The sequence below is a fragment of the Coregonus clupeaformis genome, chromosome 11 (assembly GCF_020615455.1).
Source record: "Coregonus clupeaformis isolate EN_2021a chromosome 11, ASM2061545v1, whole genome shotgun sequence".
Taxonomy (NCBI): Eukaryota; Metazoa; Chordata; class Actinopteri; order Salmoniformes; family Salmonidae; genus Coregonus; species Coregonus clupeaformis.
Window position 1 is genome coordinate 28,301,097 of NC_059202.1, and position 27,470 is coordinate 28,328,566.

Consider the following 27,470-nt stretch of genomic DNA (forward strand, 5'->3'; position numbering starts at 1 on the left):
CCTCCCATCCCATCCTCTCCCATCTCCTCTCCTCCTCTCCCTCTCCCCTCCCATCCCATCCTCTCCCATCTCCTCTCCCTCTCCTCTCCCATCCCATCCCATCCTCTCCCATCTCCTCTCCTCCTCTCCCTCACCCTCTCCTCTCCCAATCCCATCCTCTCCCATCTCCTCTCCTCCTCTCCCTCTCCCCTCCCATCCCATCCTCTCCCATCTCCTCTCCCTCTCCCCTCCCATCCCATCATCTCCCATCTCCTCTCATCCTCTCCCTCTCCCCTCCCATCCCATCATCTCCCATCTCCTCTCATCCTCTCCCTCTCCCCTCCCATCCCATCCTCTCCCATCTCCTCTCCTCCTCTCCCTCTCCCCTCCCATCCTCTCCCATCTCCTCTCCTTCTCTCCCTCTCCTCTCCCATCTCCTCTCATCCTCTCCCATCTCCTCTCCTCCTCTCCCTCACCCTCACCCCCTCCCATCCCATCCTCTCCCATCTCCTCTCCTCCTCTCCCATCTCCTCTCCTCTCCCTCACCCTCTCCCCTCCCATCCCATCCTCTCCCATCTCCTCTCCCTCACCCTCACCCCCCTCCCCTCCCATCCTCTCCCATCTCCTCTCCTCTCCCTCACCCTCTCCCCTCCCATCCCATCATCTCCCATCTCCTCTTCTTCTCTCCCTCTCTGCAGATCTGCAATGGAGGTTAAATGCAGGCCCTAAAGCCAGAGAAGAGATTGCTCCACAGAAACCGAGAGGAGGTTTGTGCCTCAGTCCTTGACACCGATAGTAAATCACACTCCAGGATGACCCGCCTGCTCCCATCCCCAACACACCCCCCTGCTCCCATCCCCAACACACCCCCCTGCTCCCATCCCCAACACACCCCCCTGCTCCCATCCCCAACACACCCCCCTGCTCCCATCCCCAACACACCCCCTGCTCCCATCCCCAACACAACCCCCTGCTCCCATCCCCAACACACCCCCCTGCTCCCATCCCCAACACACCCCCCTGCTCCCATCCCCAACACACCCCCCTGCTCCCATGCCCAACACACCCCCCTGCTTGCTCCCATCCCCAACACACCCCCCTGCGCCCATCCCCAACACCCCCCTGCTCCCATCCCCAACACACACCCTGCCCCCATTTCAAACAGGCAATTACAAGAACTGGTCCTCGTAAATATATCTAAATATCTGCCCTCTATTCCTCCCTCCACCCCAAATTGTGCGATATAGGGTAAAAGGGTCGATCGTTTAGAATTTCTGTGTGTGTTTTAATGTTTTAACTACCAAATCCCTGGTGGACTCTTCCAAGAAACAGCAGAGCTGTCTTTTTATGTTGCATGTCCCAGTAGGACCTCTGGGTTTGAGGGTGCATGTCATATGTGTGTAGGCTATGTGTACTTGCATGCATACTTGGTGAGTTTCCTTAACCATGTCAGGAGTGTTCTTGCATGTATACTTGGTGAGTTTCCTTAACCATGTCAGAAGTGTACTTGCATGTATACTTGGTGAGTTTCCTTAACCACGTAAGACTGCATACAGTCCTATACACCCTGATAGGAGAGATACACTGAATATTTATGAATGCGTGTCAGGGTTTTAATCTGTTGTTCCTCTGCCAGGCCCCTCCCTTCCCCTCATCATGTCTCATTCTCATGGATGTTGCTTCTCTCTTCCCCAGTAGGGAGATCGATACTGTCCAGAGAACACTGTAACAACACTGGCTCTGCTCCATTAAGACAGAGGATGTGTTTCGTCTCAAATGGCACCTTATTCCCTACGTAGTGCACTACTTTTGACCAGATCCCTATTGGCTCTGGTCAAAAGTAGTGCACTATTAAGGGAATAGGGTGCCATTTGGGAATCAAATAGAATGTCTGCAGAGACACAGAGGGCCTGGAACAGAGGAAGAAGGAGGAGAGCAGAGGACATGAGTGTCACCGTGCTCCATTCATCACCCTGACGACCTGTCATAAAGCAGTGTCCCTACCCTCCTCCTCCTCCTCCTCCTCCTCCTCCTCCTCCTCCACCACCCCAGACATCTTCAACCTCCCAGGCCCATTAAAACTCATTAAAACCTGGATAAAACACAGACAGGGATGGAGATTAAGGTAATTATCTGAACCTGGCTGGGGTGAAAAAATGGAGGAAATTAGATTACTGCAGCAGAGAAACAGAAGGTTCAGCAGCAGAGAAACAGAAGGTCCGGACCGTTAATTAGACTACTGCAGCAGAGAAACAGAAGGTCCAGCAGCAGAGAAACAGAAGGTTCAGACTGTTAATTAGACTACTGCAGCAGAGAAACAGAAGGTCCAGACCGTTAATTAGACTACTGCAGCAGAGAAACAGAAGGTTCAGACAGCAGAGAAACAGAAGGTTCAGACTGTTAATTAGACTACTGCAGCAGAGAAACAGAAGGTCCAGACTGTTAATTAGACTACTGCAGCAGAGAAACAGAAGGTTCAGACTGTTAATTAGACTACTGCAGCAGAGAAACAGAAGGTCCAGACTGTTAATTAGACTACTGCAGCAGAGAAACAGAAGGTCCAGACTGTTAATTAGACTACTGCAGCAGAGAAACAGAAGGTCCAGACTGTTAATTAGACTACTGCAGCAGAGAAACAGAAGGTCCAGACCGTTAATTAGACTACTGCAGCAGAGAAACAGAAGGTCCAGCAGCAGAGAAACAGAAGGTCCGGACCGTTAATTAGACTACTGCAGCAGAGAAACAGAAGGTCCAGACCGTTAATTAGACTACTGCAGCAGAGAAACAGAAGGTCCAGACCGTTAATTAGACTACTGCAGCAGAGAAACAGAAGGTCCAGACCGTTAATTAGACTACTGCAGCAGAGAAACAGAAGGTCCAGACTGTTAATTAGACTACTGCAGCAGAGAAACAGAAGGTCCAGACCGTTAATTAGACTACTGCAGCAGAGAAACAGAAGGTCCAGACTGTTAATTAGACTACTGCAGCAGAGAAACAGAAGATCCAGACCGTTAATTAGACTACTGCAGCAGAGAAACAGAAGGTCCAGACCAGTAACACTTTACATGAAGTTGCTGTTATACCTGTGTAATTACGTGTGTGTGTGTGTGTGTGTGTGTGTGTGTGTGTGTGTGTGTGTGTGTGTGTGTGTGTGTGTGTGTGTGTGTGTGTGTGTGTGTGTGTGTGTGTGTGTTGTGTGTGTGTGTGTGTTGTGTGTGTGTGTGTGTGTGTGTGTGTGTGTGTGTGTGTGTGTGTGTGTGTGTGTGTGTGTGTGTGTGTGTGTGTGTGTGTGTGTGTGTGTGTATGTGTGTGTGTGTGTGTGTGTGTGTGTGTGTGTGTGTGTGTGTGTGTGTGTGTGTGTGTGTGTGTGTGTGTGTGTGTGTGTGTGTTGTGTGTGTGTGTTGTGTGTGTGTGTGTGTGTGTGTGTGTGTGTGTGTGTGTTGTGTGTGTGTGTGTGTGTGTGTGTGTGTGTGTGTGTGTGTGTGTGTGTGTGTGTGTGTGTGTGTGTGTGTGTGTGTGTGTGTGTGTGTGGTTACAACACTGTAATAACATGGTGCTTAATTTGTCTGTCTGGTTGTTGATCTAGCCTATAAAGGATCGTTTGATCATGATTTCACTACTGTCAGGATATCACACACAGGCTGACACTGTACATGTGTTGTTAATTGACCTTCCCGGTTAAAAAAATAAAGGTACAAAACAGAGTGAGGACTGAACATGTAATGGACAAGATGAATATATGGTCTGGGACTCATTAGCTCAACTCAATGGCATGTGAATGTCTGGAAGGACATAAGATAGAACATATGAAAAACATACCGCAACCACTGACATCCCCTCAGATGCAACAGAGATGGTGTGAAGTTTCTAGAGTTTGGAGAGGGTCAGAGAAATGGTGTGAAGTTTCTAGAGGTTGGAGAGGATCAGAGAAATGGTGTGAAGTTTCTAGAGTTTGGAGAGGATCAGAGAAATGGTGTGAAGTTTCTAGAGGCTGGAGAGGATCAGAGAAATGGTGTGAAGTTTCTAGAGGTTGGAGAGGATCAGAGAAATGGTGTGAAGTTTCTAGAGGTTGGAGAGGATCAGAGAAATGGTGTGAAGTTTCTAGAGGTTGGAGAGGCTCAGAGAAATGGTGTGAAGTTTCTAGAGGTTGGAGAGGATCAGAGAAATGGTGTAAAGTTTCTAGAGGTTGGAAAAGATCAGAGAAATGGTGTGAAGTTTCTAGAGGTTGGAGAGGATCAGAGAAATGGTGTGAAGTTTCTAGAGGTTGGAGAGGATCAGAGAAATGGTGTGAAGTTTCTAGCGGTTGGAGAGGATCAGAGAAATGGTGTGAAGTTTCTAGCGGTTGGAGAGGATCAGAGAAATGGTGTGAAGTTTCTAGAGGTTGGAGCGGCTCAGAGAAATGGTGTGAAGTTTCTAGAGGTTGGAGAGGATCAGAGAAATGGTGTGAAGTTTCTAGCGGTTGGAGAGGATCAGAGAAATGGTGTGAAATTTCTAGAGGTTGGAGAGGATCAGAGAAATGGTGTGAAGTTTCTAGCGGTTGGAGAGGATCAGAGAAATGGTGTGAAGTTTCTAGAGGTTGGAGCGGCTCAGAGAAATGGTGTGAAGTTTCTAGCGGTTGGAGAGGATCAGAGAAATGGTGTGACGTTTCTAGCGGTTGGAGAGGATCAGAGAAATGGTGTGAAGTTTCTAGAGGTTGGAGAGGATCAGAGAAATGGTGTGAAGTTTCTAGAGGTTGGAGAGGATCAGAGAAATGGTGTGAAGTTTCTAGCGGTTGGAGAGGATCAGAGAAATGGTGTGAAGTTTCCATCGGTTGGAGAGGATCAGAGAAATGGTGTGAAGTTTCTAGAGGTTGGAGCGGCTCAGAGAAATGGTGTGAAGTTTCTAGCGGTTGGAGAGGATCAGAGAAATGGTGTGAAGTTTCTAGAGGTTGGAGAGGATCATAGAAATGGTGTGAAGTTTCTAGAGGTTGGAGAGGATCAGAGAAATGGTGTGAAGTTTCTAGCGGTTGGAGAGGATCAGAGAAATGGTGTGAAGTTTCTAGAGGTTGGAGAGGATCAGAGAAATGGTGTGAAGTTTCTAGCGGTTGGAGAGGATCAGAGAAATGGTGTGAAGTTTCTAGCGGTTGGAGAGGATCAGAGAAATGGTGTGAAGTTTCTAGAGGTTGGAGCGGCTCAGATAAATGGTGTGAAGTTTCTAGAGGTTGGAGAGGATCAGAGAAATGGTGTGAAGTTTCTAGCGGTTGGAGAGGATCAGAGAAATGGTGTGAAATTTCTAGAGGTTGGAGAGGATCAGAGAAATGGTGTGAAGTTTCTAGCGGTTGAGAGGCTCAGAGAAATGGTGTGAAGTTTCTAGCGGTTGGAGCGGATCAGAGAAATGGTGTGAAGTTTCTAGCGGTTGGAGAGGATCAGAGAAATGGTGTGAAGTTTCTAGCGGTTGGAGAGGATCAGAGAAATGGTGTGAAGTTTCTAGAGGTTGGAGAGGATCAGAGAAATGGTGTGAAGTTTCTAGAGGTTGGAGAGGATCAGAGAAATGGTGTGAAGTTTCTAGCGGTTGGAGAGGATCAGAGAAATGGTGTGAAGTTTCTAGAGGTTGGAGAGGATCAGAGAAATGGTGTGAAGTTTCTAGAGGTTGGAGCGGCTCAGAGAAATGGTGTGAAGTTTCTAGAGGTTGGAGAGGATCAGAGAAATGGTGTGAAGTTTCTAGCGGTTGGAGAGGATCAGAGAAATGGTGTGAAGTTTCTAGAGGTTGGAGAGGATCAGAGAAATGGTGTGAAGTTTCTAGCGGTTGGAGAGGATCAGAGAAATGGTGTGAAGTTTCTAGAGGTTGGAGAGGATCAGAGAAATGGTGTGAAGTTTCTAGAGGTTGGAGAGGATCAGAGAAATGGTGTGAAGTTTCTAGAGGTTGGAGAGGATCAGAGAAATGGTGTGAAGTTTCTAGCGGTTGGAGAGGATCAGAGAAATGGTGTGAAGTTTCTAGAGGTTGGAGAGGATCAGAGAAATGGTGTGAAGTTTCTAGAGGTTGGAGAGGATCAGAGAAATGGTGTGAAGTTTCTAGCGGTTGGAGAGGATCAGAGAAATGGTGTGAAGTTTCTAGAGGTTGGAGAGGATCAGAGAAATGGTGTGAAGTTTCTAGAGGTTGGAGAGGATCAGAGAAATGGTGTGAAGTTTCTAGAGGTTGGAGAGGATCAGAGAAATGGTGTGAAGTTTCTAGCGGTTGGAGCGGATCAGAGAAATGGTGTAAGTTTCTAGAGGTTGGAGAGGATCAGAGAAATGGTGTGAAGTTTCTAGCGGTTGGAGAGGATCAGAGAAATGGTGTGAAGTTTCTAGAGGTTGGAGCGGCTCAGAGAAATGGTGTGAAGTTTCTAGCGGTTGGAGAGGATCAGAGAAATGGTGTGAAGTTTCTAGCGGTTGGAGAGGATCAGAGAAATGGTGTGAAGTTTCTAGAGGTTGGAGAGGATCAGAGAAATGGTGTGAAGTTTCTAGAGGTTGGAGCGGATCAGAGAAATGGTGTGAAGTTTCTAGCGGTTGGAGAGGATCAGAGAAATGGTGTGAAGTTTCTAGAGGTTGGAGAGGATCAGAGAAATGGTGTGAAGTTTCTAGCGGTTGGAGAGGATCAGAGAAATGGTGTGAAGTTTCTAGAGGTTGGAGAGGATCAGAGAAATGGTGTGAAGTTTCTAGCGGTTGGAGAGGATCAGAGAAAATGGTGTGAAGTTTCTAGCGGTTGGAGAGGATCAGAGAAATGGTGTAAGTTTCTAGAGGTTGGAGAGGATCAGAGAAATGGTGTGAAGTTTCTAGAGGTTGGAGAGGATCAGAGAAATGGTGTGAAGTTTCTAGCGGTTGGAGAGGATCAGAGAAATGGTGTGAAGTTTCTAGAGGTTGGAGAGGATCAGAGAAATGGTGTGAAGTTTCTAGAGGTTGGAGAGGATCAGAGAAATGGTGTGAAGTTTCTAGCGGTTGGAGAGGATCAGAGAAATGGTGTGAAGTTTCTAGCGGTTGGAGAGGATCAGAGAAATGGTGTGAAGTTTCTAGAGGTTGGAGAGGATCAGAGAAATGGTGTGAAGTTTCTAGAGGTTGGAGAGGATCAGAGAAATGGTGTGAAGTTTCTAGAGGTTGGAGAGGATCAGAGAAATGGTGTGAAGTTTCTAGCGGTTGGAGCGGATCAGAGAAATGGTGTGAAGTTTCTAGAGGTTGGAGAGGATCAGAGAAATGGTGTGAAGTTTCTAGAGGTTGGAGAGGATCAGAGAAATGGTGTGAAGTTTCTAGCGGTTGGAGAGGATCAGAGAAATGGTGTGAAGTTTCTAGCGGTTGGAGAGGATCAGAGAAATGGTGTGAAGTTTCTAGCGGTTGGAGAGGCTCAGAGAAATGGTGTGAAGTTTCTAGCGGTTGGAGAGGATCAGAGAAATGGTGTGAAGTTTCTAGCGGTTGGAGAGGATCAGAGAAATGGTGTGGAGTTTCTAGAGGTTGGAGAGGATCAGAGAAATGGTGTGAAGTTTCTAGAGGTTGGAGAGGATCAGAGAAATGGTGTGAAGTTTCTAGAGGTTGGAGAGGATCAGAGAAATGGTGTGAAGTTTCTAGAGGTTGGAGAGGATCAGAGAAATGGTGTGAAGTTTCTAGAGGTTGGAGAGGATCAGAGAAATGGTGTGAAGTTTCTAGCGGTTGGAGAGGATCAGAGAAATGGTGTGAAGTTTCTAGCGGTTGGAGAGGATCAGAGAAATGGTGTGAAGTTTCTAGAGGTTGGAGAGGATCAGAGAAATGGTGTGAAGTTTCTAGCGGTTGGAGAGGATCAGAGAAATGGTGTGAAGTTTCTAGCGGTTGGAGAGGATCAGAGAAATGGTGTGAAGTTTCTAGCGGTTGGAGAGGATCAGAGAAATGGTGTGAAGTTTCTAGAGGTTGGAGAGGATCAGAGAAATGGTGTGAAGTTTCTAGAGGTTGGAGAGGATCAGAGAAATGGTGTGAAGTTTCTAGCGGTTGGAGAGGATCAGAGAAATGGTGTGAAGTTTCTAGCGGTTGGAGAGGATCAGAGAAATGGTGTGAAGTTTCTAGAGGTTGGAGAGGATCAGAGAAATGGTGTGAAGTTTCTAGAGGTTGGAGAGGATCAGAGAAATGGTGTGAAGTTTCTAGAGGTTGGAGAGGATCAGAGAAATGGTGTGAAGTTTCTAGCGGTTGGAGAGGATCAGAGAAATGGTGTGAAGTTTCTAGAGGTTGGAGCGGCTCAGAGAAATGGTGTGAAGTTTCTAGCGGTTGGAGAGGATCAGAGAAATGGTGTGAAGTTTCTAGCGGTTGGAGAGGATCAGAGAAATGGTGTGAAGTTTCTAGAGGTTGGAGAGGATCAGAGAAATGGTGTGAAGTTTCTAGAGGTTGGAGAGGATCAGAGAAATGGTGTGAAGTTTCTAGAGGTTGGAGAGGATCAGAGAAATGGTGTGAAGTTTCTAGAGGTTGGAGAGGATCAGAGAAATGGTGTGAAGTTTCTAGAGGTTGGAGAGGATCAGAGAAATGGTGTGAAGTTTCTAGAGGTTGGAGAGGATCAGATAAATGGTGTGAAGTTTCTAGAGGTTGGAGAGGATCAGAGAAATGGTGTGAAGTTTCTAGAGGTTGGAGCGGATCAGAGAAATGGTGTGAAGTTTCTAGCGGTTGGAGAGGATCAGAGAAATGGTGTGAAGTTTCTAGAGGTTGGAGGATCAGAGAAATGGTGTGAAGTTTCTAGAGGTTGGAGCGGCTCAGAGAAATGGTGTGAAGTTTCTAGAGGTTGGAGAGGATCAGAGAAATGGTGTGAAGTTTCTAGCGGTTGGAGAGGATCAGAGAAATGGTGTGAAGTTTCTAGAGGTTGGAGAGGATCAGAGAAATGGTGTGAAGTTTCTAGCGGTTGGAGAGGATCAGAGAAATGGTGTGAAGTTTCTAGAGGTTGGAGAGGCTCAGAGAAATGGTGTGAAGTTTCTAGCGGTTGGAGAGGATCAGAGAAATGGTGTGAAGTTTCTAGCGGTTGGAGAGGATCAGAGAAATGGTGTGAAGTTTCTAGAGGTTGGAGAGGATCAGAGAAATGGTGTGAAGTTTCTAGCGGTTGGAGAGGATCAGAGAAATGGTGTGAAGTTTCTAGAGGTTGGAGAGGATCAGAGAAATGGTGTGAAGTTTCTAGAGGTTGGAGAGGCTCAGAGAAATGGTGTGAAGTTTCTAGCGGTTGGAGAGGATCAGAGAAATGGTGTGAAGTTTCTAGAGGTTGGAGAGGATCAGAGAAATGGTGTGAAGTTTCTAGAGGTTGGAGAGGATCAGAGAAATGGTGTGAAGTTTCTAGAGGTTGGAGAGGATCAGAGAAATGGTGTGAAGTTTCTAGAGGTTGGAGAGGATCAGAGAAATGGTGTGAAGTTTCTAGAGGTTGGAGAGGATCAGAGAAATGGTGTGAAGTTTCTAGAGGTTGGAGAGGATCAGAGAAATGGTGTGAAGTTTCTAGCGGTTGGAGAGGATCAGAGTGTGTGGACATTCCAGTGAAACACTGTGCTCTCATCCCAAATGGCACCCAGTGTCATAACATGTTACGACACGGTCATAACCATGTCATAATATGTCATAACAGCTGACATAACTTGTCATAACCTGTCATAATATGGTAATAACACTGTCATGACACATATATATAGACCTGTTGTGACATATATTGCGTTATTTTATGGCTGGTTATGACACCTACATAACAGTGTCAAAACCCACAAACCCTACCACACAAAGCAAAACATGCCATTACACCATAGCCTACTTGTGTCAACAATATGTTTATGTAATATACACTACCGGTCAAAGGTTTGGACACACCTACTAATTCAAGGGTTTTTCTTTATTTTGACTATTTTCTACATTGTAGAATAACAGTGAAGACATCAAAACTATGAAATAACACATATGGAATCATGTAGTAACCAAAAAGTGTTAAACAAATTATTTTTTGATTTTTTTGATTCTTCAAGTAGCCACCCTTTGCCTTGATGAGAGCTTTGCACACTCTTGGCATTCTCTCAACCAGCTTCACCTTGAATGCTTTTCCAACAGTCTTGAAGGAGTTCCCGCATATGCTGAGCACTTGTTGGCAGCTTATCCTTCACTCTGCGGTCCAACTCATCCCAAACCATCTCAACTTGGTTGAGGTCAGGGGATTGTGGAGGCCAGGTCATCTGATGCAGCACTCCATCACTCTCCTTCTTGGTAAAATAGCCCTTACACAGCCTGGAGATGTGTTGGGTCATTGTCCTGTTGAAAAACAAATCATAGTCCCACTAAGCCCAAACCAGATGCGATAGAGTATCGCTGCAGAATGCTGTGATAGCCATGCTGGTTAAGTGTGACTTGAATTCTAAATAAATCACAGACAGTGTCAACAGAAAAGCACCCCCACACCATAACACCTCCTCCTCCATGCTTTACGGTGGGAAATACACATGCGGAGATAATCCGTTTACCCACACCGCGTCTCACAAAGACACGGCAGTTGGAACCAAAAATCTCCAATTTGGACTCCAGACCAAAGGACAGATATCCACCGGTCTAATGTCCATTGCTCGTGTTTCTTGGCCCAAGCAGGTCTCTTCTTCTTATTGGTGTCCTTTAGTAGTGGTTTATTTGCAGCAATTCGACCATGAAGGCCTGATTCACACAGTCTCCTCTGAACAGTTGATGTTGAGATATGTCTGTTACTTGAACTCTGTGAAGCATTTATTTGGGCTGCAATTTCTGAGGCTGGTAACTCTAATTAACTTATCCTCTGCAGTAGAGGTAACTCTGGGTCTTCCATTCCTGTGGCGGTCCTCATGAGAGCCAGTTTCATCATAGTGCTTGATGGTTTTTGCGACTGCACTTTAAGAAACTTTCATAGTTCTTGAAGTTTTCCGGATTGACTGACCTTCATGTCTTAAAGTAATGATGGACTGTTGCTTCTCTTTGCTTATTTGAGCTGTTCTTGCCATAATATGGACTTGGTCTTTTACCAAATAGGGCTATCTTCTGTATACCACCCCAACCTTGTCACAACACAACTGATTGGCTCAAATGCATTAAGAAGGAAAGAAATTTCACAAATGAACTTTTAAGAAGGCACACCTGTTAATTCAAATGCATTCCAGGTGACTACCTCATGAAACTGGTTGAGAGAATGCCAAGATACAAGCAAAGGTATTTATTTTCTTTTATATTCCATCATATTTTCTAAATGTAGAATAATAGTAAAAATAAAGAAAAACCCCGGAATGAGTAGGTGTGTCCAAACTTTTGACTGGTGCTGTACGTCAACAGGTGTAAATATATGGGTTATGACCATATTATGACAGGTTATGACAAGTTACGTCAGCTGATATTACATATTATGAGATGGTTATAACCTGTCATAACATGTTATGACGCTGGGTGTCAAGTAAAGTGTTACCTGGCATGCTAATGGAGGGTGCCATTTGGGAATCAGCCTATGAAATCCAGTGTGCCACACTACCACAGCACCATTACACACCATTGCATACCTTGTCAATTGTTTTTTATTTTTTTTATTTTATTTAACCTTTATTTAACCAGGTAAGCCAGTTGAGAACAAGTTCTCATTTACAACTGCGACCTGGCCAAGATAAAGCAAAGCAGTGCGATAAAAACAACAACACAGAGTTACATATGGGATAAACAAAACGTACAGTCAATAACACAATAGAAAATATATATACAGTGTGTGCAAATGTAGCAAGTTATGGAGGTAAGGCAATAAATAGGCCATAGTGCAAAATAATTACAATTAGTATTAACACTGGAATGATAGATGTGCAAGAGATGATGTGCAAATAGAGATACTGGGGTGCAAATGAGCAAAATAAATAACAATGTAAATAACAATATGGGGATGAGGTAGTTGGGTGGGCTAATTTCAGATGGGCTGTGTACAGGTGCAGTGATCAGTAAGGTGCTCTGACAACTGATGCTTAAAGTTAGTGAGGGAGATAAGAGTCTCCAGCTTCAGAGATTTTTGCAATTCGTTCCAGACATTGGCAGCAGAGAACTGGAAGGAATGGCGGCCAAAGGAGGTGTTGGCTTTGGGGATGACCAGTGAGATATACCTGCTGGAGCGCATACTACGGGTGGGTGTTGCTATGGTGACCAATGAGCTAAGATAAGGCGGGGATTTGCCTAGCAGTGATTTATAGATGGCCTGGAGCCAGTGGGTTTGGCGACGAATATGTAGTGAGGACCAGCCAACAAGAGCGTACAGGTCACAGTGGTGGGTAGTATATGGGGCTTTGGTGACAAAATGGATGACACTGTGATAGACTACAACCAATTTGCTGAGTAGAGTGTTGGAGGCTATTTTGTAAATGACATCGCAGAAGTCAAGGATCGGTAGGATAGTCAGTTTTATGAGGGCATGTTTGGCAGCATGAGTGAAGGAAGCTTTGTTGCGAAACAGGAAGCCGATTCTAGATTTAACTTTGGATTGGAGATTCTTTATGTGAGTCTGGAAGTTGAGTTTACAGTCTAACCAGACACCTAGGTATTTGTAGTTGTCCACATACTCTAGGTCAGACCCATCGAGAGTAGTGATTCTAGTCCGGTGGGCGGGTGCCAGCAGCGTTCGATTGAAGAGCATGCATTTAGTTTTACTAGTGTTTAAGAGCAGTTGGAGGCTACTGAAGGAGTGTTGTATGGCATTGAAGCTCGTTTGGAGGTTTGTTAACACAGTGTCCAATGAAGGGCCAGATGTATACAAAATGGTGTCGTCTGCGTAGAGGTGGATCTGAGAGTCACCAGCAGCAAGAGCGACATCATTGATATACACGGAGAAAAGAGTCGGCCCAAGAATTGAACCCTGTGGCACCCCCATAGAGACTGCCATAGGTCCAGACAACAGGCCCTCTGATTTGACACATTGAACTCTATCTGAGAAGTAGTTGGTGAACCAGGCGAGGCAGTCATTTGAGAAACCAAGGCTATTTAGTCTGCCAATAAGAATGCGGTGGTTGACAGAGTCGAAAGCCTTGGCCAGGTCGATGAAGACGGCTGCACAGTACTGTCTATTATCGATCGTGGTTATAATATAATTTAGGACCTTGAGCGTGGCTGAGGTGCAACCATGACCAGCTCGGAAACCGGATTGCATAGCGGAGAAGGTACGGTGGGATTCGAAATGGTCGGTGATCTATTTGTTAACTTGGCTTTCAAAAACTTTCGAAAGGCAGGGCAGGATGGATATAGGTCTGTAACAGTTTGGATCTATAGTGTCACCCCCTTTGAAGAGGGGGATGACCGCAGCAGCTTTCCAATCTCTGGGGATCTCAGACGTTACGAAAGAGAGGTTGAACAGGCTAGTAATAGGGGTTGCGACAATAGAAATATTAATGAGAGAACAGAGTAGGATGTGAACAGAGTAGGATGAGAACAGAGCAGAACTAAGTAGGATGAGAACAGAGTAGGAAGAGAACAGAGTAGGATGAGAACAGAGTAGGATGAGAACAGAGTAGGATGTGAACAGAGTAGGATGAGAACAGAGTAGGATGTGAACAGAGTAGGATGAGAACAGAGTAGGATGAGAACAGAGTAGGATGACAACAGAGTAGGATGAGAACAGAGTAGGATGATAACAGAGTAGGAAGAGAACAGAGTAGGATGTGAACAGAGTAGGATGAGAACAGAGTAGGATGTGAACAGAGTAGAATGAGAACAGAGTAGGATGAGAACAGAGTAGGATGAGAACAGAGTAGGAAGAGAACAGAGCAGAACAGAGTAGGATGAGAACAGGAATATAACTCTCAACTATCCATTTGGTCTATATTATATGAAGAAAAACAAAGGCAACTGGCCAAATCTCAGACACCATAACTAAGCATTCGCCTATTATAGGCTTGTAAATGTTCAAGGGTTCTTGACAGTGTGCTTGCTACTAGAGGTGAATGGTGGAGGGGACAGCCAGCCAGCCAGCCAGCCAGCCAGCACTATAGTCAAGTGGGTTCAATTGTGCTGTCGGGCTCTTCACTGGATTAAACATTGTTCTGGTGCCAAGATGCTGTTGATCAGGTTAAAGCTTTGCTGACACTTCCGTTGTGAACAGAAACCGTCTTAACCAGCTGTAGACTTCCTCTGTGGCTCAGTTGGTAGAGCATGGTGCTTGCAAATGCCAGGATTGTGGGTTCGATTCCTGCTGGGACCACCCATAAGAAAATGTATGCATGCATTACTGTAAGTCACTTTGCATAAAAGCCTCTGCTGAAATATATTAGATTCATGGTTGAGTTCTGGTTGGCTAGTGGTTTCAAAGGAACAAATCCTCACTTTTGTTGATTTAACACTAATATCCGTCCTCAAACTAATTTCGATTTGAGGGTCTTTTTGTGTCACATGTAAGGGGCTGATGTTCTTTCCCTGCTTGATGTAGGGTTCTGTCTGAGACTCTAGGAAATTAAACGGGTTATTGGGGGATGCAAGGCCATTCAGAAACCCTAGCCTGCCTACCCTGTGGGGACCACTAACACTGGGGACAGAAAATAAACGATTAACCATTTCTCACTAAAACGATTCAAAGCAGAGAGCTCTATGGTCATCATGCTGTATCTGTTTATGCAGGACTCTCAACTACTCTGTCCATTCGTTTGGACGTCAAAGTCCATCATTTTGAATTGAGGATTGGCAATTTGCTGGATATATATATATATATGGTGGTAGGTTTTTTTGAGTGAGTCTCACTTGTTCCCTAGGCACAGATACAGCTGTTGATGAGGACATGATCAGGGTGCAGCATGCTGTGATGGAAGGCTGACCATATCTTTAGCTCCAATGTGACACACACTGTAGAACACTGCTGTATCATACCAGCTATAGATTCTATTATTTTCTTGACAATGACAGGTAGTGCAAAATATACTTCGTGTGGAACACAAAACCCCAAACAATGCATGCAGAGCAGAATTAGGACTATACCCGCTAGTTATCAAAATCCAGAAAAGAGCTATTCAATTCTACAACCACCTAAAGGGAAGAGATGCCCACACATTCCACCACAAAGCCATCACCTACAGATAGATTAACCTAGTGGAGTACCCTCAGCCAGCTGGTTCTGGGGCTCTGTTCACAAACACAAACAGACCCCACAGAGCCCCAGGACAGCAACACAATTAGACCCAACCAAATTATGAGAAAGCAAAAAGATAACTATTTGACACACTGGAAAGAATCAACCAAAAAACAGAGCAAATTGGAATGCTATCTGGCCCTAAACCGAGAGTACACATCGGCAGAATACCTGACCACTGTGACTGATCCAAAATTAAGACAATCCTTGACTATGTACAGACTCAGTGAGCATAGCCTTGCTATTGAGAAAGGCCGCCGTAGGCAGACCTGGCTCTCAAGAGAAGACAGGCTATGAGCACATTGCCCACAAAATGAGGTGGAAACTGAGCTGCACTTCCTAACCTCCTGCCAAATGTATGACCATATTAGAGACACATATGTCCCTCAGATTACACAGACCCACAAAGAACTTGAAAACAAATATTGATAAACTCCCTTATCTACTGGGTGAAATACCACAGTGTGCCATCACAGCAGCAAGATTTGTGACCTGTTGCATTGAGAAAAGGGCAACCAGTGAAGAACAAACACCATTGTAAATACAACCCATATTTCTGTTTTAGAGAGAGAGAGAGAGAGAGAGAGAGAGAGAGAGAGAGAGAGAGAGAGAGAGAGAGAGTGACAGGTAGAGAGAGAGGGATAGGGGAAGGGAGAGAGAGATAGAGAGAGAGAGAGAGAGTGAGAGAGAGAGAGAGAGAGAGAGAGAGAGAGAGAGAGAGAGAGAGAGAGAGAGAGAGAGAGAGAGTGACAGGTAGAGAGAGAGAGAGATAGAGAGTGAGAGAGAGAGAGAGAGAGTGAGAGAAAGAGAGAGAGAGAGAGAGAGAGAGATGAGAGAAAGAGAGAGAGAGAGAGACAGAGAGAGTGAGAGAAAGAGAGAGAGAGAGAGGAAGGGAGAAAGGAAGAAAGAGTGATAGAGAGTATCCTAAATGGCACCCTCTTCCCTTTATAGTGCACTACTTTTGACCAGGGCCCATAGTGCACTATATAGGGTTTAGGGTGCCAGTAGGGACTCACACTGTGTGACTTGACTGATGACTGAAGCCGGACGACTCCTGACACTACATTAAATCACACAGCCCAGCCGAGACGAGACGAGACGACTCCTGACACTACATTAAATCACACAGTCCAGCCCAGACGAGGTGAGACGACTCCTGACACTACATTAAATCACACAGCCCAGCCCAGCCGAGACGAGACGAGACGACTCCTGACACTACATTAAATCACACAGCCCAGCCCAGACGAGGTGAGACGACTCCTGACACTACATTAAATCACACAGCCCAGCCGAGACGAGGTGAGACGACTCCTGACACTACATTAAATCACACAGCCCAGCCGAGACGAGACGAGATGACTCCTGTCACTACATTAAATCACACAGCCCAGCCCAGACGAGACGAGACGACTCCTGACACTACATTAAATCACACAGCCCAGCCGAGACGAGGTGAGACGACTCCTGACACTACATTAAATCACACAGCCCAGCCGAGACGAGACGACTCCTGACACTACATTAAATCACACAGCCCAGCTGAGACGAGACGAGACGACTCCTGACACTACATTAAATCACACAGCCCAGCTGAGACGAGACGAGACGACTCCTGACACTACATTAAATCACACAGCCCAGCTGAGACGAGACGAGACGACTCCTGACACTACATTAAATCACACAGCCCAGCCGAGACGAGACGAGACGACTCCTGACACTACATTAAATCACACAGCCCAGCCGAGACGAGACGAGACGACTCCTGACACTACATTAAATCACACAGCCCAGCTGAGACGAGACGAGACGACTCCTGACACTACATTAAATCACACAGCCCAGCCGAGACGAGGTGAGACGACTCCTGACACTACATTAAATCACACAGCCCAGCCCAGACGAGGTGAGACGACTCCTGACACTACATTAAATCACACAGCCCAGCCGAGACGAGGTGAGACGACTCCTGACACTACATTAAATCACACAGCCCAGCCCAGACGAGGCGAGACGAAGCCTGTTACCTTCTGCCACGGACGGACACGCAGCTCCCCGAACCCCGTCAGCGCCTGCATCTTGCACCCTCTCACCCCGACCACACGGAGCCTGTCAGGCCCCACAGCTCAAACACAGCTAGCCGTCTAGTAGCGTGTCGTGCAGCGAGCCCGTTTTAATTGGACGAGGACCAGAAGACCAGATGAACACAGAGTTAGAACTCCACCACTGTACAGAGTTTAACTCTGGAGAACCTTGGGCCTTCAGAGAGGAGACCAGAAAGGTTCCCTGTCAGAGTTTAACTCTGGAGAACCTTGGGCCTTCAGAGAGGAGACCAGAAAGGTTCCCTGACAGAGTTTAACTCTGGAGAACCTTGGGCTTCAGAGAGGAGACCAGAAAGGTTCCCTGTCAGAGTTTAACTCTGGAGAACCTTGGGCCTTCAGAGAGGAGACCAGAAAGGTTCCCTGTCAGAGTTTAACTCTGGAGAACCTTGGGCCTTCAGAGAGGAGACCAGAAAGGTTCCCTGACAGAGTTTAACTCTGGAGAACCTTGGGCCTTCAGAGAGGAGACCAGAAAGGTTCCCTGACAGAGTTTAACTCTGGAGAACCTTGGGCCTTCAGAGAGGAGACCAGAAAGGTTCCCTGTCAGAGTTTAACTCTGGAGAACCTTGGGCCTTCAGAGAGGAGACCAGAAAGGTTCCCTGTCAGAGTTTAACTCTGGAGAACCTTGGGCCTTCAGAGAGGAGACCAGAAAGGTTCCCTGTCAGTAAAGAGAGGTCTGAGAAAGAGGCAGGAGCATAGTTCCTACTGAGTACTAGGTCAACCTTGTTTTCCTGTGCCTTAACATCTTTTTAAGTCAAGGCACTTAGTCCCGTGTAGCTCAGTTGGTAGAGCATGGGCGCTTGCCACTCCAGGGTTGTGGTTTCGACTCCCAATGGGGACCAGTATGAAAATGTATGTGCTCAATTCTGTAAGTCGCTCTGGATAAGAGCGTCTGCTAAATGAGTGAAAATTAAATGTTTGTCTGATTGTACTAGTTTACTTGTAGATGTGACCATTATATTCTGAGTGGATCTACTCTACTCAGTAAGACTAGGTGGCTGTTCCTAAAGCGCTTACAATCTTACACACATTCTTCTCCAACCTGACTAACAAATACTGGTAAATGGGATGTTTTCAGACACTTATTTTTTAACCTGTTTTTAAAACCTTTTCAGCGCATTCAGAACCTCCAAATAAACCATTACTGTTACCTTGAGTAGAGCTGAGGCCTAAGTTCTGTAAAAGGATACTTCCCTCTTTGCTCGCCTCCTGCGTGCTCTCCATCCCGGGAAGGGCAGCCGCCACACGCCGAAACAGCTGGAGAGAGAGAGAGAGAAGGGAAGAGAGCGAGAGAGAGAGGGGGAGAGAGAGAATCAGAACACTGTGACTCATATATGCTCCCCAACAGAGAAAGAGGGTGTCTCATCCATCCACCCCCCCCCTCACCTGTGGACCCAATCACCTCGCTCAGACAGGAAGCTCCCAGCATGCACTAGGCCAGGGGTAGGCAGAAAGTGCTCAGTCAGTCACACTGGACGGGTGGTTGGGGGACAGCCAGCTTGACATATCCTCTGTTGGATGGGTTGGGTGACAGCCAGCTTGACATACCCTCTCCGTCACACCATACCCATTCTGGGGACTACTGCCCTTCTCATTACATTCAAGTCAATTACAGAGAAACACATCTCTGATCTCCCATAGTACAGGAGGAAGAGGGATGGATCATCACATCTCTGATCTCCCATAGTACCTATTTCCTATTTCTAATTGACCTTCATTTAAACAGGGAGGCACCATTGAGACCAGGGTCTCTTTCACTAGGGAGTCCTGCATATACAATTCATCAGACAAAATCAAATCAAAATCAAAACAAGATACAATGAAAATCAAACAAAAATACAGCACAACAGAATATTACAGAAAAACATTCCTCAATAAGAAGGTCCCCAATCAATACTTTAAATTAAAACATTCCTCAATAACAAGGTCCCCAAGAAGGTCCCCAACTAAAAGAGGATTTACCTTGTTCGGTGGAGACCCGAGGAACCTCAAGAGTTAACCAACCCTGTGAACGGGTTTGGCAACTCATGTTTTTGTACTTCAACAACGAAGTTAGGTAAGTTGGAAGCTTGTGTAGTAGAACTTTGTATACAAAAAAGGAATAGTGAAGTGATCTACGGGACTTTAATGAGGACCAGATCCTTTTCATACAGGATGCAGTGGTGAGTATCAAATCAAATCAAATTTTATTTGCCACATGCGCCGAAAACAACAGGTGTAGACATTACCGTGAAATGCTTACTTACAGCCCTTAACCAACAATGCATTTATTTTTTAATAAAAAAGTAAAATAAAACAACAGCAACAAAAAAGTGTGGAGAAAAAAAGAGCAGAAGTAAAATAAAATAACAGTAGGGAGGCTATATATACAGGGGGGTACCGGTGCAGAGTCAATGTGCGGGGGCACCGGCTAGTTGAGGTAGTTGAGGTAGTTGAGGTAATATGTACATGTTGGTAGAGTTAAAGTGACTATGCATAAATAATTAACAGAGTAGCAGCAGCGTAAAAATATGGGGTGGGGGTGGGGGGGGCAGTGCAAATAGTCTGGGTAGCCATGATTAGATGTTCAGGAGTCTTATGGCTTGGGGGTAGAAGCTGTTGAGAAGCCTTTTGGACCTAGACTTGGCGCTGCGGTACCGCTTGCCGTGCGGTAGCAGAGAGAACAGTCTATGACTAGGGTGGCTGGAGTCTTTGACAATTTTAAGGGCCTTCCTCTGACACCGCCTGGTATAGAGGTCCTGAATGGCAGGAAGCTTGGCCCCAGTGATGTACTGGGCCGTACGCACTACCCTCTGTAGTGCCTTGCGGTCGGAGGCCGAGCAGTTGCCATACCAGGCGGTGATGCAACCAGTCAGGATTCTCTCGATGGTGCAGCTGTATACATTTTTGAGGATCTGAGGAAAGCCTATTCCTCAGGGGGAATAGGCTTTGTCATGCCCTCTTCACGACTATCTTGGTGTGTTTGGACCATGATAGTTCGTTGGTGATGTGGACACCAAGGAACTTGAAGCTCTCAACCTGTTCCACTACAGCCCTGTCGATTGAGAATGGGGGCGTGCTCAGTCCTCTTTTTTTTCCTGTAGACCACAATCAACTCCTTTGTCTTGGTCACGTTGAGGGAGAGGTTGTTATCCTGGCACCACACGGCCAGGTCTCTGACCTCCTCCCTATAGGCTGTCTCATCGTTGTCGGTGATCAGGCCTACCACTGTTGTGTCGTCGGCAAACTTAATGATGGTGTTGGAGTCGTGCCTGGCCATGCAGTCATGGATGAACAGGGAGTACAGGAGGGGAACTGAGCACGCACCCCTGTGGGGCCCCGTGTTGAGGATCAGCGTGGCAGATGTGTTGTTACCTACCCTTACCACCTGGGGGTGGCCCGTCAGGAAGTCCAGGATCCAGTTGCAGAGGGAGGTGTTTAGTCCCAGGATCCTTAGCTTAGTGATGAGCTTTGAAGGCACTATGGTGTTGAACGCTGAGCTGTAGTCAATGAATAGCATTCTCACGTAGGTGTTCCTCTTGTCCAGGTGGGAAAGGGCAGTGTGGAGTGCAATAGAGATGGCATCATCTGTGGATCTGTTGGGGCGGTATGCAAATTGGAGTGGGTCTAGGGTTTCTGGGATAATGGTGTTGATGTGAGCCATGACCAGCTTTTCAAAGCACTTCATGGCTACAGACGTGAGGGCTACGGGGCGGTACTCATTTAGGCAGGTTACCTTAGTGTCCTTGGGCACGGGGACTATGGTGGTCTGCTTGAAACATGTTGGTATTACAGACTATGTCAGGGAGAGGTTGAAAATGTCAGTGAAGACACTTGCCAGTTGGTCAGCACATGCTCTGAGTACACGTCCTGGTAATCCGTCTGGCCCTGCCGCACTGCTTCTTGACACACTGCTCACTTAACTGGAAAGCAGCCGCACCAATGTGTCGGAGGAGACACCGTACAACTGGCTTGCTCCCAGCCCCGCCACAGGAGTCGCTAGAACGGGACAAGGACATCCCGGCCGGCCAAACCCTCCCTAACCCAGATGACGCTGGGCCAATTGCGTGCCGCCTCATGGGTCTCCCGGTCGCAGCCCGGGATCGAACCCAGGCTTGTAGTGACGCCTCAAGCACCGCCTTAGACTGCTGCGCCACTCGGTAGACCAAATCAACTTTCTATCACTAGATTTGAACATGCAACCTTTGGCACCAGAGGCAGATGCTTACACTATCTGCCATCTCCGTCCACCTATTTCAACCTTTTGAATAAGAATGTGATGGTCTTGGAAAGGTCTAGAAAATAAGGCAGCACAAATATTTTAAAGATCTAAAGCCATTTAACACATCATCTTAAACAAGTGTAGCAGCTGAAACTACGTCCAGGTCTAAAACCGGATTGGTGCACATTAACAATAGAGTGAGAAGTTAAAAAAAAAATTCTTAGCTGAAAGTTTTGGAAAGGCAAGATAATTTGGGAAATGGATGTTAGTTATCAAAGTCAGAAGGGGGAGGACTTGTGCCGCTCTCCAGATCTTAAGGAAGACACCAGAAACAAAAGTTACAAATATAGGGTCAGAGGTTCTGCAATAAGTGGGGCAGAGAGCTGAAGAGCCCTTTGAGCTCAAAAGTAGTGCACTATATAGGGAATAGGGTGCCATTCTCTGGTCAAAAGTAGTGCACTATATAGGGAATAGGGTGTCATTCTCTGGTCAAAAGTAGTGCACTATATAGGGAATAGGGTGCCATTTGGGACTCACAGCATAACGTTTCCCAGTAACACGCTCATCTCTATTCCTGGGCGTGGATCCCCTCTATCTCTTATAGAGGTATCAAACAGCACAAACACGTCCCAGGCCTTGTTGGTTTCATTTTGGATCATGAAACACATGCATCCTGGACATGAATATATGGAACAGGCAGCCATTAGACCAGGAGCAACAGAAAACAGTGCAATGTGGTTAAATGCCTTCAAGAAGGCCCTACAAAATGTCAAAAAACTCCAGCCACCCAAGTCATAGACTGTTCTCTCTGCTACCGCACGGCAAGCGGTACCGATGCACCGAAGTCTGGAACCAACGGGACCCTGAACAGCTTCTACCCCCAAGCCATAAGACTGATAAATATTTAATTAAATAGTTAACCAAATACTGTAGCTACCCAGACTATCTACAACTTTTTTGTCTCATCACCTATACTGCTGTTACTGTTTACTATCTGGGACTTTATTCCTAGTTATATGCACATATCTACCTCAATTACCTCGTACCCCCACAGATCGACTCAGTACTGGTACTCCCTGTATATAGCCAAGTTATCGTTACTCTTTGTGTATTTAATATTACTTTTATTATTATGTGTTATTACTTTTCAATTATTTCTCTATTGTCTTTCTCTCTGCGTTGTTGGAAAGGGCCCGTTAGTAGGCATTTCACGGTTAGTCCACACCGGTTGTTTACCAAGCATGTGACAAATAACATTTGATTTGATTTGAAGTTATTGTTGTTTGACAGCGGCTAAGACAGAGGTCCATAAACGCGGTACGGTCAAATGTGGTCAGTTAGGAGAGACAACATGTAATACCTCTCAAATGGTGAATCTCTCTCTCTCTCTCTCTCTCTCTCTCTCTCTATCTCTCCTCCATCTCTCTCCTCTCTCTCTCTCTCTCTCTCTCTATCTCCTCCATCTCTCTCTCTCTCTCTCTCTCTCTCTCTCTCTCTCTCTCTCTCTCTCCTCCATCTCTCTCTCTCTCTCTCTCCTCTCTCTCTCTCCTCCATCTCTCTCCTCTCTCTCTCTCTCTCTCTCTCTCTCTCTCTCTCTCTCTCTCTCTCTCTCTCTCTCTCTCTCTCTCCTCCATCTCTCTCTCTCTCTCTCTCTCTCTCTCTCTCTCTCTCTCTTTTAATTTCAATTCATTTTCAATTTAAGGGCTTTATTGGCATGGGAAACGTATGTTAACATTGCCAAAGCAAGTGAAGTAGATAGTAAACAAAAGTGAAATAAACAATAAATATTAACAGTAAACATTACACTCAGAAGTTCCAAAAGAATAAAGACATTTCAAATGTCATATTATGTATATATACAGTGTTGTAACAATGTGCAAATAGTTAAAGTACAAATGGGAAAATAAATAAACATAAATATGGGTTGTATTTACAATGGTGTTTGTTCTTCACTGGTTGCCCTTTTCTTGTGGCAACAGGTCACAAATCTTGCAGCTGTGATGGCACACTGTGGTTTTTCACCCAGTAGATAAGGGAGTTTATCAAAATTGGGTTTGTTTTCGAATTCTTTGTGGATCGCTGTAATCTGAGGGAAATATGTGTCTCTAATATGGTCATACATTTGGCAGGAGGTTAGGAAGTGCAGCTCAGTTTCCACCTCATTTTGTGGGCAGTGTGCACATAGCCTGTCTTCTCTTGAGAGCCAGTTCTGCCTACGGCGGCCTTTCTCAATAGCAAGGCTATGCTCACTGAGTCTGTACATAGACAAAGCTTTCCTTAAGTTTGGGTCAGTCACAGTGGTCAGGTATTCTGCCACTGTGTACTCTCTGTTTAGGGCCAAATAGCATTCTAGTTTGCTCTGTTTTTTTGTTTGTTCTTTCCAATGTGTCAAGTAATTCTCTTTTTGTTTTCTCATGATTTGGTTGGGTCTAATTGTGTTGTTGTTGTTGTTGTTGTCCTGGGGCTGTGTGGGGTCTGTTTGTGTTTGTGAACAGAGCCCCAGGACAAGCTTACTTAGGGGACTCTTCTCCAAGTTCATCTCTCTGTAGGTGATGGCTTTGTTATGGAAGGTTTGGGAATCGCTTCCTTTTAAGTGGTTATAGAATTTAACGGCTCTTTCTGGATTTTGATAATTAGCGGGTATTGGCCTAATTCTGCTCTGCATGCATTATTTGGTGTTTTACGTTGTACACGGAGGATGTTTTTGCAGAATTCTGCATGCAGAGTCTCAATTTGGTGTTTGTCCCATTTTGTGAATTCTTGGTTGGTGAGCAGACCCCAGACCTCAGAACTATAAAGGGCAATGGGTTCTATAACTGATTCAAGTATTTTTAGCCAGATCCTAATTGGTATGTCAAATTTTATGTTCCTTTTGATGGCATAGAAGGCCCTTCTTGCCTTGTCTCTCAGATCGTTCACAGCTTTGTGGAAGTTACCTGTGGCGCTGATGTTTAGGCCGAGGTATGTATAGTTTTTTTGTGTGCTCTAGGGCAACGGTGTCTAGATGGAATTTGTATTTGTGGTCCTGGCAACTGGACCTTTTTGGAACACCATTATTTTTGTCTTACTGAGATTTACTGTCAGGGCCCAGGTCTGACAGAATCTGTGCAGAAGATCTAGGTGCTGCTGTAGGCCCTCCTTGGTTGGTGACAGAAGCACCAGATCATCAGCAAACAGAAGACATTTGACTTCAGATTCTAGTAGGGTGAGGCCGGGTGCTGCAGACTGTTCTAGTGCCCTCGCCAATTCGTTGATATATATGTTGAAGAGGGTGGAGCTTAAACTGCATCCCTGTCTCACCCCACGGCCCTGTGGAAAGAAATGTGTGTGTTTTTTGCCAATTTTAACCGCACACTTGTTGTTTGTGTACATGGATTTTATAATGTCGTATGTTTTCCCCCCAACCCCACTTTCAATCAATTTGTATAGCAGACCCTCATGCCAAATTGAGTCAAAAGCTTTTTTGAAATCAACAAAGCATGAGAAGACTTTGCCTTTGTTTTGTTTGTTTGTTTGTCAATTAGGGTGTGCAGGGTGAATACGTGGTCTGTCGTACGGTAATTTGGTAAAAAGCCAATTTGACATTTGCTCAGTACATTGTTTTCCCTGAGGAAATGAACTAGTCTGCTGTTAATGATAATGCAGAGGATTTTCCCAAGGTTGCTGATGACGCATATCCCACGGTAGTTATTGGGGTCAAATTTGTCTCCACTTTTGTGGATTGGGGTGATCAGTCCTTGGTTCCAAATATTGGGGAAGATGCCAGAGCTAAGGATGATGTTAAAGAGTTTAAGTATAGCTAATTGAAATTTGTGGTCTGTATATTTTATCATTTCATTGAGGATACCATGAACACCACAGGACTTTTTGGGTTGGAGGGTTTGTATTTTGTCCTGTAGTTCATTCAATGTAATTGGAGAATCCAGTGGGTTCTGGTAGTCTTTAATAGTTGATTCTAAGATTTGCATTTGATCATGTATATTTTTTTGCTGTTTGTTCTCTGTTATAGGGCCAAAAAGATTGGAGAAGTGGTTTACCCATACATCTCAGTTTTGGATAGATAGCTCTTCGTGTTGTTGTTTGTTTAGTGTTTTCCAATTTTCCCAGAAGTGGTTAGAGTCTATGGATTCTTCAATTACATTGAGCTGATTTCTGACATGCTGTTCCTTCTTTTTCCGTAGTGTATTTCTGTATTGTTTTAGTGATTCACGATAGTGAAGGCGTAGGCTCAGGTTTTCTGGGTCTCTATGTTTTTGGTTGGATAGGTTTCTCAATTTCTTTCTTAGGTTTTTGCATTCTTCATCAAACCATTTATCACTGTTATTACTTTTCTGTTAGAGATTTTTAGATTTGATAGGGAAGCTGAGAGGTCAAATATACTGTTTAGGTTTTCTACTGCCAAGTTTACACCTTCACTATTACAGTGGAACGTTTTGTCCAGGAAGTTGTCTAAAAGGGATTGAATTAGTTGTTTCCTAATTGTTTTTTTGGTAGGTTTCAACACTACTCTCTCTCTCTCTCTCTCTCTCTCTCTCTCTCTCTCTCTCTCTCTCTCTCTCTCTCTCTCTCTCTCTCTCTCTCTCTCTCTACCTCTCTCGATACAAGATCAGTCTGTATAGTCAATAAATGGTTTGATAAAGACAAGCTAACAGTATATTGCGTCTGTGAAAAAATATGTGTATATATGAAAAATGTATTCATTCACTAACTGTATAAGAGCGTCTGGATAAGAGCGTCTGCTAAATGACAAAAATGTAAAATGATGCAAACACATGGCCCATTCTTCTGCTTTACTTCAGACTAATGGAACAAATGACCAGAGCAGAGCATAACTGATAAACAAAGAGAATATAATATGTTTCTAAACACCCAACTGTTTACTCTGCTGGCTCGCCTGTGTCATTCATAGACCATTGTACAACCATGTACAATTGATCTCTCTCTCTCTCGTTGTAGCCTGTCTTGGCGCTGGCGTCAATAAATACTGACCTGTTTGACGTTGTAGCCTGTCTTGGCGCTGGTCTCAATAAACATGACGCTGAGCTCCTTGGCCCGCTGTTCTCCTTCCTCTATGGTGATCTGCCTGGGGGGGGGGGAGGACAGGAATCCACATTAAACCACTGACTGAAGGACATCTTAAATAAGCAGTGACGGACAAAACCAAACACTGGGACTACTGCTGCAGTCCTACACATCCCATTCAGTCCCGAACAGATTCTCTTGGTTTACATGCAGAATCTTATCTTTCAAGATAATTATGCAAAGAATATTAGGTTGAGTTATCATAGTTATTAGTTATCATCATTTATCATATCATGATGACATTTAACAGGGAGGTAGTCTTCACCAGCGGAGGCTCCTCAGAGGAGGAAGGGGAGGACCATCCTCCTCAGTACATTTCATAAAAATAAAAATAGTGAAACATTAAAAAATAACTATGCTATATACAGTGGGCTCCAAAATGACTGGCACCCCTGACTGGCAATGCACAAACAATACTTAAAAATATATATAAACAATATCATTATAGAGAGAAACTCAAAATACCAACATGTGAGAAATACTGTACTTTATTAACGTTCCAATGGAACCCACCAAAATAATTTATTGATTTAATTAAAAATCAATGTCCTCCAAATCAAGGTTTTACAATGAATGGCACCCTTAAAGATTATTGTAAATAACATCTACCAAAATTAAACCAGGAATTAAATTCCACTTATTTAAGTCTAAGTCTTAAGGAACTATATTGAGCCATTACATCACTTCCTGTTTCACTAGGGTATAAAATGAGGTAACACCCATGCAATATCCCTTTGTCATCCAACACCATGAAGAAAACAAAAGAACTGGCAGTTCAAAAGAGACAGATGGTCGTAGACCTTCATAAATCTGGTCATGGCTACAAGAAGATCCACAAACGATTGAATATACCACTGAGCACTGTCAGGGCAATTATTAAAAAATTAAAAAGAAATGGAACAGTTGAAAGCCTCACGGGTAGAGGACGCAAATGCATTTTGCCCCCCAGGATAGGGAGGGAGGAGGATGGTGAGAGAAGCATCAAAATCCCCAAGAATCACTGTGAAAGTATTGCAGGCCTTGGTGGC

At 45.1% G+C, this 27,470-nt stretch overlaps 1 protein-coding gene across 1 annotated transcript in view; it reads right to left on the minus strand.

Moving 5' to 3' along the window:
• The window catches only part of LOC121537624 (ras-related protein Rab-6B), a 173,370-nt gene that overhangs the window by 5,606 nt on the left and 140,294 nt on the right, over nucleotides 1–27,470 (minus strand). The window contains exons 6-7 of the mRNA XM_041845208.1: nucleotides 26,350–26,443; nucleotides 18,350–18,416 (exon numbers count right to left, since the gene is read on the minus strand). Of these exons, the coding sequence (XP_041701142.1) occupies nucleotides 18,350–18,416; nucleotides 26,350–26,443 (161 nt within the window). The remainder of the gene's footprint in view (nucleotides 1–18,349; nucleotides 18,417–26,349; nucleotides 26,444–27,470) is intronic.